Source organism: Hippichthys cyanospilos, chromosome 12, assembly GCF_059441005.1.
Source record: "Hippichthys cyanospilos isolate Australia breed blue-spotted pipefish chromosome 12, RoL_Hcya_1.0, whole genome shotgun sequence".
NCBI lineage: Eukaryota > Metazoa > Chordata > Actinopteri > Syngnathiformes > Syngnathidae > Hippichthys > Hippichthys cyanospilos.
The window spans coordinates 15613565-15632384 of record NC_142380.1 but is presented as its reverse complement, the minus strand read 5'-3'; the positions used below and the strand labels follow the sequence as shown (position 1 = coordinate 15632384).

At 37.3% G+C, this 18820-nt stretch overlaps 1 protein-coding gene across 4 annotated transcripts in view; it reads left to right on the top strand.

Annotated features, from left to right (window-relative positions):
• The window catches only part of rnf220a (ring finger protein 220a), a 157323-nt gene that overhangs the window by 124201 nt on the left and 14302 nt on the right, over positions 1-18820 (top strand). For 2 of the 4 annotated variants that reach the window (XM_088430015.1, XM_088430017.1), the window contains exons 5-11: positions 2661-2756; positions 6589-6631; positions 9555-9679; positions 10486-10615; positions 17652-17844; positions 18322-18377; positions 18490-18604. In XM_088430015.1, coding sequence (XP_088286141.1) covers positions 2661-2756; positions 6589-6631; positions 9555-9679; positions 10486-10615; positions 17652-17844; positions 18322-18377; positions 18490-18604 — 758 coding nt within the window. Of the gene's footprint in view, positions 1-2660; positions 2757-6214; positions 6431-6588; positions 6632-9554; positions 9680-10485; positions 10616-17651; positions 17845-18321; positions 18378-18489; positions 18605-18820 lie in introns of those variants that run through there. The other 2 variants (XM_088430018.1, XM_088430019.1) reach the window with 2 other exon arrangements.

The following is an 18820-nucleotide window of genomic DNA, read 5'->3' as shown; positions in this document are numbered from 1 at the left end:
CCATGGTATTAATCACCCACCAGTGTTGGGAAAGGTCTTAACCATAGTGTACCTTCTTGCGAGTATTTTATGTTTTAATATTTTGCTTCCTGTTGCTCTCTTTTCCTCGAGTAGAGCAACAGTACTCTAATTGTGTACCCCTGAGGAGTATGTGAAGGCACTTCAGGGGGTACGTGTGGTTTTAAGTGGATTTGAGCAGGTATGAGCAAATCTAATTTAATGCCATGAGTGGAACGGTACATTTTGCTTTTTAAACTACAGCCGAATTATTTTGAATATGTACTGACTTATTGCAAATTGTGTTCTAGAGACTCCTTTGCAAAAATGTTGGGCAATATGTCGTAATTTTGTGTAAATAAAATATAATGACCTCAAAACTCTAATACGCTGAGAAAAAAACATTCAGGTGCAATGGCTTTCCTTAATTCGGACATATGCATTTGTTACACATTTCTGTGCATTGTTGCCTCATATCATGCACCATTGTATGGTTTGTCCCTCCAATATTCCCAAATTCAGAGGTGGGCAACTTACAGTATTTTTGTGGTCCGACATTCCCCCCTTTCATCGTTCCGTCATTTTTTTCCAGCCAAGCAATAATGTACAACAGCCTAATTTTGCCCACCCTTCCATCACCACTAGAGGGCCAATTTTCTATTTTGTTCCATCCTTCCAGCACCACTGGAGGGCAAAATTTGACAATTATTTCTAAGGCGATGTTTATCAGGTGCACCCTTCTAATTGCATTGATTCTATTCTTTTTTTCTGTTTTAGTGCCAACACTCAAAAATAACATCAGAGTTGTGATTCTGTAGTTATTCTGCAATTTAAGTGTAGTATGTAGTAATATTATACAATCCCTCATTTGAAAACATTCAGAAAACATGTGTGACGCAATTGCCAATCACAACTACTGGAACGTTATCATGCCTCAAGATGGCTGTGATTTGATGTAAGTCAGGTATTTCTTTATACCAGTCTATCTCACATTTTTAGAAGACGGTTTCATTATCAGCTGTCTAAATTTGTCTATATTTCATCTGTTGCATACACTACAAGTAAAACAAAGTATTGCTGAGGTTGAAATTATTAAAAAAAAAAAGAACATATTTAAATAGGGAATGTAAAAAATGTGAATCTTGCATTTCCTCTCCCGTAGCAAAATGGAAATTGAGTGCAGGCCATTGGTTGCTTGAATGACTTACCCCCTACAATGTAATTGCATCCCAGAATCCTCTATCAGCAAGACATATCTTCATGGAAAACTTAATTAAAATTAGCACTTAATTCTAAACAATCCTTTAAACTTTTGGTCGGCGAGATTGTGTATGGTATGAGTTTTGGTTAAAACCAGGACTAAAACCAGGATGTTGGTTTTGGTGTATCTCAACAAATTGCATAAGCGGTATCTAATGTTATGGTCACTGGAGTCTGTAAATTAGTGAATTGTTGTTACACAATACAAATCCACAAACAAAATATATTTGTCAAAATAATCATACTATTTGATTGAGTTGGTTTATACATATTATATTTTGGACCAACATTTCATTGAATAATCTTGTTAAATAAACCTGACTGGGACATTGCACATGTACACTCTTAGTAGCATAAAAATACCAAGCATAATGTTCAATTTACGACAACCACTACAGTACAGGATGGTGGTAAATTCTTACATATTAGGGTATTACTTTTGTTGAGCACTTCAACCTATTTGATTATGGAGACAACAATAATACAGTGGTACCTCTTCTCATGAAATTCTATTCATCCATTTTCTAGAGCCACTTATCCTCACAAGGGTCACCGGCTTGCTGATGTCTATCCCAGCAGTCTTTGGGCGGTAGGCGGGGGCCACCCTGGACTGGGTGCCAGCCAATTGCAGGGCACACTGAGAAGAGAAAAAATGCGAGAGAAACATGCAAACTCCACACAGGAAGGTCCGAGCCAGGTGGATTTGAACTCTGGTCCCAGAACTATGAGGCATATGTGCTAACCACTGCCTCACCGAGCCACCTGCTGACGAAATTTGTTCCGGGATTAGTTTTATGATGTGAATCTTTCAAAAATAGATGCATTTTTAGCCTAATGCATCCCAAGCCCCCCAAAATGCATCCAAACCCTTAAAAAAATGTCAAAACAATTCAACAACAATTATGATTCTGTTCTGTGTACCCCTATACTATGAAGAACATGGGAGCACAACCGTAATGATTATTATTATCTCCTTAGGAAATTTACTGCTCTACCTTTGTCAAAATTTTCCATGAGGATAACACTTTGTATGTGTGTGCATGTTTGTTGGAGGCAGATTTATGAATGCCCAGTCCAAGACATTTATATTGTTTTTCAATGTTTAACCCTCCTCCCTCGGCTTAATCTTCTATCTTCAACATCTCCTCCTTCTTTGATTCCCCTGAACATCTCATAAACATTAACTCTCATCAGTGGAAGGAATTTTATAGACAAAGGCAAGTAGCTTACAGTCATTATCAATGATGTTTTTCTGCATGCATCTGAGGCAAAAACGCTCCCAAAATTCTGCAAGGGCAAAAATTCCCTTTCCCATCACGCGACTTATTTTAATTTAAAAGGACTACTTCGATAATATGTTATGTGCTTTTAATTTTTTTTTCTAAATTTCTCTCCCTGTCTAGTCAATGCTGTTATCAGTGCACATCAAGCGTGAGGGAGAGTCTCCCGTGGTCTCGCCGTTGTCATCTGAAGACGCCCACCACTCGGACAGATATCAGGTCACACACATGAAGACAAATACCCACAAAACTTACACGTTGTTATGCCTAGAGAATGAATATTATTGAGAGGCTGCAATCAGCCAATAAGATGTCACATAAGTATGACAATTCCATATATATCAGAGTGGTATACAACGCTTGAAATAGTAAGTGGTCTTTTATCGGAGTTTGAGCGGCAAAATTTGCATTTTTGCAATTCATTCAAATACATTCAATAGCAAAACTGAAAATTACCACCGACACAGAATTGTCGGAGGGCCAAGCAAATTCTATGGTTAAAGAACACACGATTATGCATTCATATCTCTGTCTATTTTTTTTTCTTGTGAGTATGAATCGAAATTTTGTGGGAATGGAAGTTTTTCTTGTGGCTACAATTAAAAAAAATGTGAGGGTTTGATTTTTATTCCAAAGAAATTATTTCTGGATGTTATGAATTATTTTTCCTGTTTTATTTTGTTTATTGATTTTTTATTAGTCATTATTTCATTTTCAAATGTATTCTATTACATATGTACAGTGAATGAGCATATGATATGCTTAACATTGAAGTGTGATGAGCTGTTGAAAGTTCCGCATTCCATGCTATTGGAATCCGCCATCTTTGTTTTCTTCTCCTCTGATTACTAGCTTGGCATCAGCGTTGAAAAAGTTCTAACTTATACAATATTGATTTGGAGTCACAATAAAAATGTTAATTCCCACCCAATTTATATTCACACAAGAAAAATGTTAATACCCGCTCAATTTTGACTCAAATGGTTAATCATGTATCTTTTTGACAGTAATCTTGCTCTCGTTCACACAAAGTAAATATTGTGCAGTCATGCTGATTGCTAAGAAAACCTAAGAACGGCATGGAGTGTCATACTCCACAATTAACTTTTAGGGTGATTAGTACACTTTTCACTTGAGTCTGGGTGTAACCACTCTGAACTGGATATACTGTATTCACTTTTGTACAGCAGCAATTTAATAAGTGTATGGACAGTGGAAAGAAAATCTCACAAACCAAAGTATATTAGGTTTCACTATGTTGTATGTAAAAAATACACAATACATAAAAATGAATTAATATAAACAAATATTTTTTATATGAGTAACTTGATTAGACTTTACAGAATAGTTTTGAGTTTTGATTTATCAGGAGTTTTATTTTGATTTTTAAGGTCTACACAGCAGATCTTAAAATTACATAAAGATAGATATTGATATTGATAGTGTGCCTACCTAGATAGAAGTCATGTTCATCTAGGAAACCATCCAACATCTAGGGAGGATAGAACATTGGGTTGTTAATTAAATATATATTGAAATCATACACATGTATTAAATTAGTGTGTGTGTATATCCCAGTAAAATGAATTAAGCTGTGTTAAATCACTATACAACCCATTCAAAAATATGTTCAAACGGAAGTCTGAAGTTGTCCCACTACACTGTACACAATGTGACCTGAAGAAATAACCACTGTTTATTATAAATGATAAGTTAAACATTCATTTTTTTTAATTTATAACCTTTGCTTTAAGTCCCAAAACATGAACTGAAAAACAGACAAAAAAGATTCCTCAAAAACTTGAATTTTGCTCATGGCTTTTCATTTATGCGTATACCGTACAGTGAGCACCTGCAAACTACATTGTTGCCAAGATTAATGTATTTTTTTCATTGTTGTTGGAATAACCAACTTCCAAATTGGTAGTGTCTTTTATTTTCACCCTTACTCTCTTTATCTTTTGTGCTCATCAGTTTGTACCGTTTGTTTTACAGACCATGATATATCTTCAGGCTAAATGGGTTTGCCCCCTTACACCATAAAACAAGATCTGTTAAGTCCCCACAGACGTTACATCCATACGTTCTAGATGACACAGCTCATAAAGACCTTATAGCTATAAAGTAGATTTTCTCATTAAGTGAAACTGCTGAAATCACCTTATATTATACAAATGATTAAGTCAATGGACACCCTGAAAATGAAGCATAAATGGCAGACTTTGCCACCTTCTTTCTCTCTAGCTGTCAGTCTGCCTAAATGCTCCATCCCATAGGAAAAAAGGAGCAGTCCACTACCCTTCAATAAGTGTTTGATAATGATATAATAGCAGTAGAAGGGAGCTTGGCCCTAAAGTGATGGTGGGAGGGGATCTCAGAGGAGAAGGAGGAGGTTGTCATTCGTAGTTGATGGACGATGGTCTGAGGACTGAGCTCCTGCCTACTATTGCTGTGTCAGAAAAAGGGCATTCAACCCATGACTAAGGATGCTTTGGTCAGCGCATCGTTGGGACTTTTAGACCTTAGGCATTCAATTTTAGTAGACCTGGAGTTACGTCTTTTTCTTCCCCCAGCATTGGAGAGGGCAATGACATCCAAACTCATTTATTTCATAATGTACGGTAATGAAGTCTTTATTTGAAACTCAAGTTATCCCACAATATAGCTAAGTACATTTCATTTAGGGATGCCACATCACTCACCACTGCACACCTGTAAAGGAGACAGATAACTGCCTCGATATTTTGGGGGTCACTGACTATTGGCCACAGGTTTTGTGATGATTTGAAATCCAAATCACAGTTTTGTGTTAAGGAAACATGGCAAAATATCGCTACCTAAAACGCATAGACGTTTTCAGAAAATCAGTTTCCAACTCCACACAGGAAGGCCAGTGCTCAGATTTGAACCCACAACCATAGAACTGTGCAAACCAAATGTACAACATGCCACCTTGTACAGGTATATAAAAATATATCCGAGCCTGACATTCCATATATACATTTATAATACTTCTCTAAAAAATAATTCTGTATCAGTCAGATGTTTGGAATTGCCGTCAAATTCAAACGGTCTGAAGAAGATGTCAAGAATTCCAAGCAATCAACATTTAATATTAAACAGCTGTGAATTGAAAGTCCTTCCACATCATAAAACATCATTTGCATCATAAAGCAGACTGAAAAAATCCCAGAGCAGTTATGTCTTTGGGCAAAATATGCATTGATAAATCTATTCAATCTAAAGTATCACACATATTCTGTTTTGATTAAAATTCCATCAATGTTTCTTCATCAAGTATACAAATATTAATCTACAATCCAGAGTGGGAAAAATAGCGAATGAAAAGCTAAATAAAGACCACGTCTCCACCTATGTCAGTTTGAATGAGAAAATTGATATACAAACTGAAGGCTTTGTTAAAATAATTACAAAGCCTTTCCAAAATTCTTCTCCATTACCAAATACCTAAAAAAAACACACACATATGGTTGCCAATCATATATATGTAGTAGTAAAACGAATTTATCAAACGAGTTGTTGAAGGGAGGAAAATAGCAATGGCAGTCCGCTGGACTGAGTTGGTCAGGCATTATACCCTCTGCCTCCCTCCAGTGGCTACACTAGCAACAGTCCCCCTTACACTTCCGTTTGCGGATGTCACATGATCACAACAACCCAACATGGCGTAGCGTGCCTCTCGCTAGGCGATGCAGGCGGCAGTTTCAATCCATACCCATCCTTTCCAAAATTCAGACGCCGCACAATGTCTATCCCCATGTGCGGAATCTGTAAATATACTCAACTGGGTTCCCGCAGTACGTTTTAACGCCTGCGCAAAGAGCTTTATTTGGAGCCCGGTTGGAATGCAAGAGATGGAAAACAAGCAAAAAGTAGGTTTTAGATTTGCTCTGTCTTGAATTTAGCGCCCAGCCGCTTAATATCCGTAGCAATCTCATCTCATAGAACCACTTTTCTTCTTGCTAACTCCTTCTGATGTGTCCTGATATTCTAACGTATTCTTTCGTTGTGTTATTTCCCCTGCTTGCAGACATTTTTACGAGTTCGAGCAAACAGACAAACACGGCTGAATGGTGAGTTCACGTAAGCTCTCATCCTTTGACTTACACCTCAGATGGTTCAATGAAATCACAAAAACTAAGCGGTTGTTTTTGAGATGACGCTTGTCTAAGATATTTTAAAACATTTTTAACCTCACTGTTTTTATTTCAAATGATAAATAAATGAATGACAAGTGATTAAGGTGATTAAAGGTCAAGGGCCTTATCGATAATGAGTGGCTAGTTTCATTCTAATTTAACCCTTTCACTCCCGTTGGGACAATGCATCGCTCATCTTTTCAAAAAATGACAGTGGGTATAGGAATGGTAGCAATAAGATGAAATGGCAGCCCAGCGGTTCATTACACACATATCTACAGATTCTGTTGGCATTTAGCAACTTTTCCATACACAACAAGCCGGTGGTGGACCCACAGTAAACAAGCCACCTGCATTGTAATATATTGATAAAATATGATATATATGCGCGTTATAGATTACACTGATTACGCTGTATTGCAGGCATTTGTTGATCATTTTCACTTCTCTAACACTTTTATATTATTATTATTATTATTATTATTATTATTATTATTATTATTATTAAATTACTGATGGGGTTAAAAATCCCAGGAGCTGTAACCTAATCTATGGAAGTAGATTTTTTTTTTCTAGTTGTCCAAGTATCCTAGGCTTATAAATAAATGATACATGCTGTTTTTTGTTGTTTTGTTTTGGAAAAAAAAGTCGGTAGTGAAAGGGTTAAAATGACGATTTTTTTTTTAAAGTAACATCTCTTGTTTACGTTCATGAAATGTCTTGCATGTGCAGAAACTGCATGTCCTCGCACCAGTAAGCACATGAAAAAAAAACAGTAATGAATTTAATTTTTTGCAGGTGTATATACCGTATCATAGATATAATCATTTTAATGACCTCCTGCACACATTGTTAAAAGTTTACTCAAACTTTCTTCATGTAGATGACTTACTTTAATCCATATTTGGCAGAGACCTGATTTCCATCTGTGATTATGACATTTGTTTGCAGTGTAACTCTAGCCTGTTGTTTTGTTGTTTTTCTGACACCATAGCTGATTCAAGGATGACTTTTCTTCCAAATTCATATCAACGTTGTGAAACATTGAAGTGTTCCAAGCAAACATCATGCTTTCATCTTCACTTTGTATTTCTATATTATGACATCATCACACTATCAAACACAAACACACACTAACGCAAGTATTTTTACAATACCTATTGGGCATATTTGCTTGCTGTTGAAAAGTTACTTGTGCTGCCACTGGGTATGTGAAAACATCTCAAAAGTAAAAATGCATAATCAAAAATAAAAGTTGAGGATAAAAAGTTGACTAGTTTAGAAATATTTGAAACATGCATCAAACAAGAAATTAAACAAGATTTAAAGTCTCAATGTAGCTGCTTTCAAAAAATACAATTCTGTGAGTTGAAACATTTTAAGATTATTTTAATGATTACAACCTATGACTTTTCTGAGTTCTTATAAATTTTCTGCATGGCAGCATACGTGCTCCTTGAAAGATATTGAAAGTCCTTGAACCATGAATCTGACATCAGATCCAGGTATAACATTATAATTATTATTGTTTTTAATACACAGGATTTATAGGCTATTATGATTGTCTATTTTCTAAAATGTCAAGTGAACAACTTTAAAAAAATACTTATGGTAAGATGATGCATTGATGACAGTAGAATAAAAAAAAAACTTACATTTTAATGGTATTCAGGACATGAGAGCATATGCATGTCATTTATGTACTGAAGCAACTAACGGATTAGGAATTGACCAATCACCGCTCATCTTGCAAATGTCACATGACCATACGACTAAAACAGGCGAAACTCTGAGCATCTGTCTTGTCATTTACAGTTGACAGCAAGAGGCAAAATGGCCAACCATCTGAGATATATAAAATGGTTGGATTTTGCTACTTAATTCATATTCCATAAACTCAAGTGTTGAGTTTAGACTAGTGAAGCCTTTACTAGTGTTTTCATCTAAAATCTGGTGTATTTTTTTTTTAACATTCACAGTTTATGACTAACAAAAAAGGTTCTCAAGGTGTAAAAAAGTTAAATCATAAGTTATGCATTGACCAGTCTTGATCTACGAGCAATATATTATAATCAGCCTCTAAAAATTCAGTCAGGCTCTAATCTTAGCTAATCTTAATTATTTTTACGAAAGCAGATTTTATGTTTATTTTTGTATCAACTTGGTCTTTCTCTCATGCTAGAGAAAGGTTTTAAACACATTGAGATTCAGTTTAAAAGTGTATGGTTTTATCAGTTTGTATTTTTATAAAGAAATCATTTAGAAAGCATTACAATTGCACTAGAATTTTAGCATTAAATCTTATTACTTCTCCGATGCCTTCGTATGGAACTAAGAATCATTCTCAATAGCTCGGAGGGCAGGCCTTGCTGTATGAAATTAGCAGTCTTTTCCTTTCTCGATTTAACAACGTTCCTTTCTATTAGCATCACTTTTTTTTCCTCCCATCTTCACTTTACAGTAATGGCATAATGCCTTTCATCATCTCACCCCCTTTCTGACACACATTGCCCTCACCGCGGTGCCGTTTGGCCTCCTTTTTTTATTCCAAGCTCGCTAAAAATTAATGTCCCTGTGTGCCATTTACAGTTAAGGAAAAACGTCTTTGGGCACAATGACGGCTGCTCTGCACTGTTAAATTTCTAATTAACTGTGTGTGATAGGGATGAGAAAGCGCAGACAAAATTGTCATGTTCAACGCTTGCCTTTTTTTTTTCCCCAGAGGGGGCATGTATGTACATTATACACTTATGACTTTTTTTTTTGTTTGTTTGCTTTTGCCTTCTGCGACTTTCACAAGTGTTGTCTTTATATGCCAAAAAACCCAACTGATTTTTATTGTCTGCCTCTTTTCCAGCCCGAATAGGGAAGATGAAGAGGAGGAAGCCTGAGGATGGGGGCCAGGTATGTCCGCTGTGCAGTGCCCCATTGGCTGGGAGCGAGGAGGAGATGAGTAGACATGTGGAACAATGCCTCATCCAGGTAGTAAAATCTAGGCCCCTGAGCCCCCGCCTAACTTCCAGTTGGACAGCCTGTCATCTCTCCTTAACTTCCTGTCCAAGCTGTCCACTTACTTTTCTATAGTGAGAGCATCGACCAACTAGTGCTTTGTGGTTTCTAGTCATCAACCTATCCAAATTCCAAATGGTGGGCTTGCTTAGACATCATGTGGGGATAAGTCACTAATGGCTTTGAGAGAATTCAAATGGCCTGCTAAAAACAGATTGGACATGTTTTTCTCTCTCTTTGTGCTGTATCCTTGATGATGTGTGCGCATCTTAACCATTGGCATGCTGCTCTTATATAATAACTCTCCTTAGACCTCTTCAGTAGTCGAGTAGTCACCACTCTCTACCTCACCTCTGCCTAACCTTGCAATAATCAAGTTAGTTTTGGACTAACACTTCATTTCAAACAATGCAACTTTTAAAAATGTATTAGGCTGCACTCCATTTGTAATTGTTTATTTGTTTGTAACACCTATGTTGACCTCCTCAAATCAACCAAATTACTTGGCCCACTATTTGCTGAACATTCTATTTCAGAAAACAGGACATTTTTACGATTGTCGAATGACCAATTGGCTACTCACACAATTGGCAGTGTTATCATTTACCTTTGTTCTCTTCAGTAAAAAACTGAAATCCATGAAGATTGGGCGGCCACAGTCATATTCTCCTTACAAACCATATATTGAATTTAAGACTTGAGAAACCAGTATAATGTGTAGTATGACAAGACAATATCTCTGCTTGTGACATCATCAACGCGCATCTGTGTTGTGTCAGCGTGAGGGTGTGCTCGGTGATGACGACTCCGTGGATATGGATGGTGAAAGTGGGCGCGGCTTTGAGGAATATGAGTGGGCGGGACAGAAGAGGATCAGAGCAACTTCACTTCTGGAAGGAGGCTTCAGAGGTAAACATGTACATTTACTCTGAATTTGTGTGCACTGAAGCTTTGCCGTCACAAAAGTCAGTCTTGTAAATTACAGTACCAAAATATGTGGAAAAACTGTTGCGCAACTGACTGATGTTTGTCAGTACGTTTATTACAAAGAAGATATGAAAATACACTATTTCAATGCAAAGCCAAGCATTAAACGTCTGCCAATTTGTTCATCTTTGAGCATATCAGGAGCATTATCAATCACAACTGTAAAATATTATTTAGTGCAGTATAGACAATACTTTGATTCATTTACTTGTATGACAGTAATATGTCTGTGAATTAATTTGGAGTTTGCATTCATTGTTTTGTATTTTATTTTGTTCTAGTTTATTTTGTGGACATGCTCAAGTTTTGTGTTGATTACAGACCATTTGCTTTCGCTTCTGTAGAGAGCAAGGACGGCCATGTCGTTGTTGATCTGTTAACAGTTGCCTTCCAACTTAAATTGATTATATTTAGCATTAAGGCAGCACAAATATTAATCACGGCTCCAACTTGTGATTGGGTATTGTTTCGGTATCTGAATACCGTTTTGCGTGATGACAAATTCTAAAATTTCACTCAGCAACTTTCTGTTATGCCTTTTTAAATTAAAATTAAATTATTCTGTCCAACCTGCTGAGGTTTGCAACCTTTCCACTTTTCCCTGTGTTCAAATTCATTCTTGGGACACTTATACCAGTTCACCTGTCTCTTACCCACGGGAAGCAGACAAGACAGATCAAGGAGAAATCCCAGTTAAACCACACTAAAGAGCGGCGCAAGGGTTAGGAGGTGGCTCCCCACAGCCATCCGTCCATCTCCCTCATGCTCCTTCCCCCATCTGTCTGACTCTCTTGAGTGTTGGTAAACAAGCAGACACTGGACCCTTCTGCCGCACTCTAATAGGGCACCTTGTGATGTGGCACAGATAACTGATGTGGCCTGGGGAGAAGGACTTGAAAAGCGTGGACACACACACACACACGCACACACGGACGCACACGGATAAAAGCTCAGAAGGTGGATTTTGTCATGAAAGCTATGCGGTGGTTCCAAGAGACGGCACAGAATCCATAACCCTCCTGAGGAAAAACGTCTGGCCCGATGAATCGAGATGCTAGTTGGAGTATCCTCAGCTGGCAGGATGAAGGGAGCAATAGGGCCATTGCTTTGACCATCCATTCCTCCCTTATAGTGCATGAGGAAGAAAGACAGAGGAAACACAATCCTGTCAAAGCAAAGGAGGCAGGCAGGAGGAAATCGAACAAGATCAGTTTATGATTCATCTGCGTGAAGTTAAAGACTTTGCTAGCGGCATAGCCAGATTTAAAAGGCCTTCCTTTCACCTTGATCTATCTTCTTCCCGTTTCATTCTTTCCTATTTGTGCTAAGGGAAGTGTGTTTTAGTCTACCTACCGTTTTATATCTTGGTATTGTTATTACAATATACACAATGATCAGGGATGGAGTTTTTTTAGTTTTTGTGTGGTTTTCAAATGAGCACCAGAGTTGGTCCTATATTTTTTTCCACGAGACTCACCGAACTTAATGATAAACTTAGACTTACAGCACATCTGGGAAAAGTCTAAATATTCAGCCCATGCATTTGCTGTAATTACGCTACGCAGTCGGATATGGCCTCCGTTTGACAAGAACTTGTTACCATCTACCTGAAATATTGAGTTATACAGTAATGTATCTAGTTACAAAATGCACCTTGCTCTCCCTTCATTGAGTTTTCTTTGCTTCTTCCGCTATTGTTGTTTTGGTTTTTGCAACATGCTTGCACCTTTTCGAGCGTGCAATTGTGATGTTGTCACTTATTGCGAGCGGGATGAATGCGACCCGGCCGTTCAGACTGATGGCGAATGTCAAAAGATCGGATATCTAGTGATTTAGTACCACAAACCCAAGTGGTCTGAATTGTATTTGAAAAAATCTGATTTGCACGCAGTTTAGCTACTGGTAAAAAAAAAAAAAAAAAAGCTTTCCAATACCTCTGTTAGCAGCTGTCTTATTAGTGAGATTTGATTTAGATTTGAGTGAAAGTCTTTAGAACAGTGACAAGTTGTTTGTGCTTATAATTGAAAAATAGTACACAATGTGTGATCACACAAGAGTTCTGCTTCCTTGTGGGACAGTCTTAGTGTGTGTGGTGCTCTGTGTTGAAGATAAAACATCCACACGCAAACTGACCAAAACTGGTAGTAATGTCTGGGGTCATTTTATAATTTTAAACATTCTTCTGTGTACCAGGCTTTGGATGTTTCAGAGGATGGAGTAAGTCCAGACAGGCCCATGCTTTAAAATTGTGGGTTTGGTCCGCAACATCCATCAGTAGGACTATTCGATATCATTTTTTTTTTTTTTTTTTATCCCCTGAACAATAGCGGTATGAGTACCACAATTACTTTCGATACACAAAATACCCCCCAAAAAATGACGTAATTGTAAAGAAATACCCATCAGCATAGCATTCTCCTTAAAATTTCATGTCAATTTAGAATGTCTAAATATTGGTGAAAATGATTATCATTGTTTTGAATGTTGTGTACCTTATACTGAAAAGATGTCTTTGTACGACCTCTTTTCATCTGTGAAGCCCTTTGAGACTTCGGTGATTTAGGGCTATATAAAAAAGAGAAAGAAAGAAAGAGAAAGAGAATTAAAAGCAGATGTTTGCAAAGGTTATATTTTGAGTCAACACAAAAATAATCAATCTTTGGAAATTTTATATTCTCATTCAACAAAAATCTTCTCTCAAAAAAATCTGTAAATATTTACTGTTGAAAGGTTGAAGTTTATTTTACTTTATATACATAATCAACCTAGTACCTGAATACGACGTAATAATATAGAGAGTTCAAGAGGTAGGACTTGATAAGTTCTTGAACTTCGTTCTACTTCTTTTGAACATGTAAACTGTGTAGAGCTGGAATAGCCATTAATGATGCTTCTCCTCTATAATTTTTTGTTTTTATTTTTTCATTTCCTTTTGTAATGTGTTTTTATATTCACTAAATCAACGTAAGTTATAAGAATTTGAGCTGATCAAAGAAGGTCTCTAAATGAATAAATCCAAATATCAAAATAGCTTTTGATAATTGCTCGATTGATTGTCAAGTGATTTATAAACCTTGAATATATTGGGTATTGTAGAAGTCTTGCTGTGAGAATATGCATCAATAAAGGTGTTGGACTAAGCATTTAAAATAGACTTGGGTCTGGTTGCATAATATGATGACTCTGTATCAACAAAATATTCAGACTCTTTACTATTACACTATAATATGAGTGAAGAACACAAGTGTTTCTCCTTTGCTGCCTGCTTCAAGGCTTTATAGCCTGTCATGCGTTGAAAGGAGCATGTTGGCCTCAGTCAAAATCTCTGTTGTAATTTGAAAAGATTACCCGATTTTTTTTTTTCAAGCCGTCAGCCAACAAATATCATTGAACTGTGGCACAAAAGGGAGGGACTGGGACAGACAAATCCTTAAATTTGATATCAGCCCGTCCTGAGAGACAGAAGAGAAGAAGGGGATTATTTCCGATTGAGAGGGCCAAGAGAGCTTCAGAATGTGGAGAAATCTCTTCTTTGTAAATTGACTTCAAAGATGACGGTCTCATATCTTTGTGGCTTGACTCGTCTCTTGTGCTTCCTTCTGACCTGTAAAGGGCAGAGAGATACCGTGATGACCCTTGACACCGCATCTCAGACTGTCTGAAGGAGGGGGGTTCCGATAATTGCTATGGTAACAGGATGTTGCACGTTAGATAGATTGGCTTGATTTGGTTCAGTCTGATGATTTCTTTAATCCTTATCTGCTCTTTAGATCGATAACATTACATAGTCTAACAATGCAAATGGTTGTTGACTCTTTTGTCTCTGTATGATCGTCAGGGGATATTCTCTCATAAGGAGACAAGCTGCTGTGTTTGAGTAATTTATTCAGTTTTAGAAAAGGTTTATTGAATAGTGCTGCTGGATGGGAGGACAATTAAGAGCAATTATGTGATGGATCTGAAGAGAACTATGAAGAATGCCGGTCGTGAAGAAGGAATAATCAAAGAACAATGCAAAAACAACTGAGAGGTATGAGGAGTTGAGGATAAGAGGTGAGCGATAGCAGGAGGTCAAGGGTGACTGAATAATGCGAGTGAAAGGCAGTTAGAGTGGGACTGACCTTAACCTGCTAGATTAGATTGGACTGCCAAGATTATTTAGAGGGACAGAAAAAAGCATTGCAAGGACTTAATACACACACATACAGAGCATGTTTAGAATAGGGCATTTAACATAGTGCATCACCTGAGCAGCTACGTATTTGGTCTGGTAAGATTTTTGTTTGTATTAAATTAATTTATAAGTAGTGAAATGCTAAATTTTCATGAAACAAGGTATTATTTATCCTAGACAATAAAAAGAAAGAATGCTGCTAACTTTTCACAGGCAATTCTAAAGGGTGACAAATTATTATTAACTAAGGATAGACCGATTAATAGCCGGGTCAATAATTATCAATACTGACATTCAGAACTTTAAAAGCAACAATCTAAAAGGCTGATAAGAGTACAATTGAAGCTGGGGTTAACTTTAGGGAACTTCACAATATTTATTTACATGTACACCAAACTTGATGAGAAGCTGCTATGATCCTAGATACTCGGCAGTCTGCATCTTTTTTTCATTTTATTTATTTGTTTAATAGAAGCAAAGACAATTTTACTGTAGGAAACTAAATCAAGATATTAAGTATCTTTACAAGTTATATGAGATTCATAAAAAAAATGCTCATGATGCTGGTAGGGTTGTCTATTGTCTAAGGAGAAAAAACAGATCAATAGAAATGCTTAAAAACATCCCTCCATCCATTATCTGTAACCACTTATTCGCATTAGGGTCACTGGATACACAGCGGTCTTCGGGCAGTCGGCAGGGGATACCCTAGACTGGTTGCCAGCCAATCGCAGGGCACACCAAAACAAACAACCACCCACACACCCAATCACACCTAAGGATAATTTAGAGTGTCCAATATACCTGCCATGCATGTTTTTGGAGTGTGGGAGGAAGCTGGAGTGCCAAAGAGAACCCACGGGGGCTCGGGGAGAACATGCAAACTCCACACAGAAAGACCAGAGCCAGTTGTATTTGAACCTGGTACTCTTAACCACTTTTTCACCATGCTGCCCTGCTTAAAATCATTTCAACGATCTTAACTCCTGGGTGTCCCAGGATTTTTCATCACACTTATCACACAACTTGGGCTGACTGAAAGTGTCATAAGGTCATCAAATATGAATATATTTTTACCCGTAACCCCCCAGCTCTTCATTGGCATCAGTCTTATCCATACATATATACATATTTTGTTTTCTGGGAACCTACGTCCCTTTTATGTAAAAAAATTGTAAAAATGTCAAACTAGCAAAAGTAACAGCTGTATATTGATATATTTATGAAGTTGAAATGGGAATATTTTATATGTCATAATTAGAGTAGAGTAGTATGACCTTTGAAGACTTTTGCATGATGGGAGTCCAGCCTAAGCCAATCAACGAAGTCATTGAAGGGCTTGGAAATGTCACAAGTTGGCTGCTTGCCCTCAAGGTACTGACACAAAAATACCAAATAAATAATCTCAACAAAAATATTCAATAATACACTGATACCAGGGTAATGTAAATATTCACTAAGCGTCATATAAAAGGCAGCACTAATAATGTTTTCAGAATTGGGACTGAGCACTTAAGCTGCTGTTTGACAAGTGTGTGATGACTTCATTTTTAGAGTCATTAAGCCGCAAATGAGTTTGAACATGAGGTTCTTAATGCAGCCTGCACTTGCACTATTATTATACAATATAATTACAAGAGTTAACATTTTGTTTTTATATTTGTCTTTTTTTTTCGTTTTTACTGAAAATTATTACTGCCTCCAAACACCAGTTAGCAATCTTTTAGATAACTATTAACCTGATAGATTTGTAAATAGTGGTTACTCATATGTAATTGCACAATATGTTGAACGGTAAAGTTGTTTTTGTGCCTGGTACTGATTTATTCCATTCCCATTCATTTCAAGGGGAAACATTACATCTGTCCACTATTTGAAAGATTTTATATTCAAAGCAGGCTGAAAGACTTCCTAGTTGTTCAAATTTCAAAATCCAGCTTTGTTGGGACGAATCAAAAGAATCATCAGAAACTGAAATCTTTACAAAGCGCCAGTAGTTTTGTTTGAAAAATAGCTGGTGTTGGAATGAGACTTGTACACTGGCAGTGGAGGTTTAATAAGATGGCTGTCAACACTGTCAACTCTGTCCATGGCGCTACACATGTCTCACACACACAGTAGTCCAACTGAGCGCCTGTGGAAATTTGAACAGGTTTAAATAAGATGGCTGTCTCTCCTGTCACGGACTACATCTTAAGTCCACACACACACACAGCTTCTTGTATGGGGACTCCCGGTTTGAGTGTCATTCAAACTCTTAAACCCAACAAGTACACGCTCACACCAGTACCTTGGTTAAGGAGGCAGACACACACCCTGAAAAGGAGTTTTGGAGACAGGGTTCAAGTGACAGAGACACAGACTGTTTCAAACAAACACTGTGAGGAGACTTCTCTAAGTGACAAACACACACATACACACAACAGTCTTTGGCGACTAAGTTGAGCTGAATGTACCTTTGAGGATTTGTGTGGTCATTTAGATATGGCCCACACATAGACATACATGCAAAAAATGTTTTTTTTTCTGGCCAGGATTGTTGTTGAGATACCAGTCGTCATCAAGGCATCAACAATAACCAAACTAGTGGCAAACAGTGACCAAGACTTTTTATTCTTATTTATGACTGAGACTATTTTCTTTCACCATAGTCATTGAGCATCCATAGCCATCTCTCAAACAGTTGCTGTATTGCTTTTGTTTGGAAGTCATTTAAATGTGTTGCATTTAATTCATTAATATAACTTACCTCTCCATTTGATGTTTCTTTTCTCCTTCCAAAAGCAACCGGGTTTGCGACATGCAGTATCAAAGAAAGTGGGGCAGACAGCGACGCAGACCTCGACGTAGATGGAGACGACACGTTGGAGTATGGTAAAGCGCAGTACACTGAGGCTGACATCATCCCATGCTCTGGAGCCGGTGAGGACCAAGGAGAAGCCAGAGAGCGCGAGGCACTACGGGGAGCTGTGCTCAAGTATGAATTTAAGTTCGCTAAACACAAACATATATTGATCAGAGTTGACTTACATTGTGCCAATGTGATTGTATAATTGTTAGTTTTAGTACAACAAACTAATAATAAGCTTGATAGCAAAATGTTGCGAGGTTAGCATGTTAAGTTAGCATGGCAACCACCTTTTCGAAAGACCATTTCCAGTAGCTGAACTTATTGTTACTTAATAAAAAATCCTATAGCTCGTTCTAAAGTGCATTTTAACGCTCTTGTGTAAGAATATACTACCATATTGATTCAGATGTTCTTTATTTCAGCCTGACCGTTACAGTTAATTGTTTTAAAGGGTTTTTGAAATACATTTTACATTCAAATTAGCTGAAGATATATATTGTAATGCCGGTTTTTTGTTTGTTAGTTGTTTTCAATCAATATGCATTTTTTTGTTTTGGTTTTTTAAATAAAAAAATAACAATATATCATGTTTGTCTGTTGAAGCGGAGGCATGCCCTCGAACAGAATAGCATCCGAGTTCTCCAAATGGGCAAGTGATGGTAAGAAAACAAGTGAAATAACACTAATTATTACAGTTACAGACAGCAACAGCCGGCATCAGTCTAATTGTTGTTAAAGTAATACCATCCACGGCCCTTTGTATATTGACAGAGATGCCTTCGACGAGCAACGGTGAGAGCTGCAAAATGGATCCAAGCACTCCCTCATCCTCCACCCCTTCCGCTTCCTGCGTCCCACGCACCTGTAAAAACAGTGAGATTGAAAAGTACGTTTTGGGTCTTCCTAGACAAATCTAACTAAGCTGGCACAACTTGTGCATTGTTTTGATCCCCATTTGTCCTTCGATTAGAATAAGATCTCCCCTATACCTTTAGTCGTCAAATGAGTGTTGTGTGTGTGAATGCCAATTGATCTTAAGTGCACTCAAGGAAAAATGCCTATATCTGTTTCTCACACACTTGTATATGTATATGCACACACA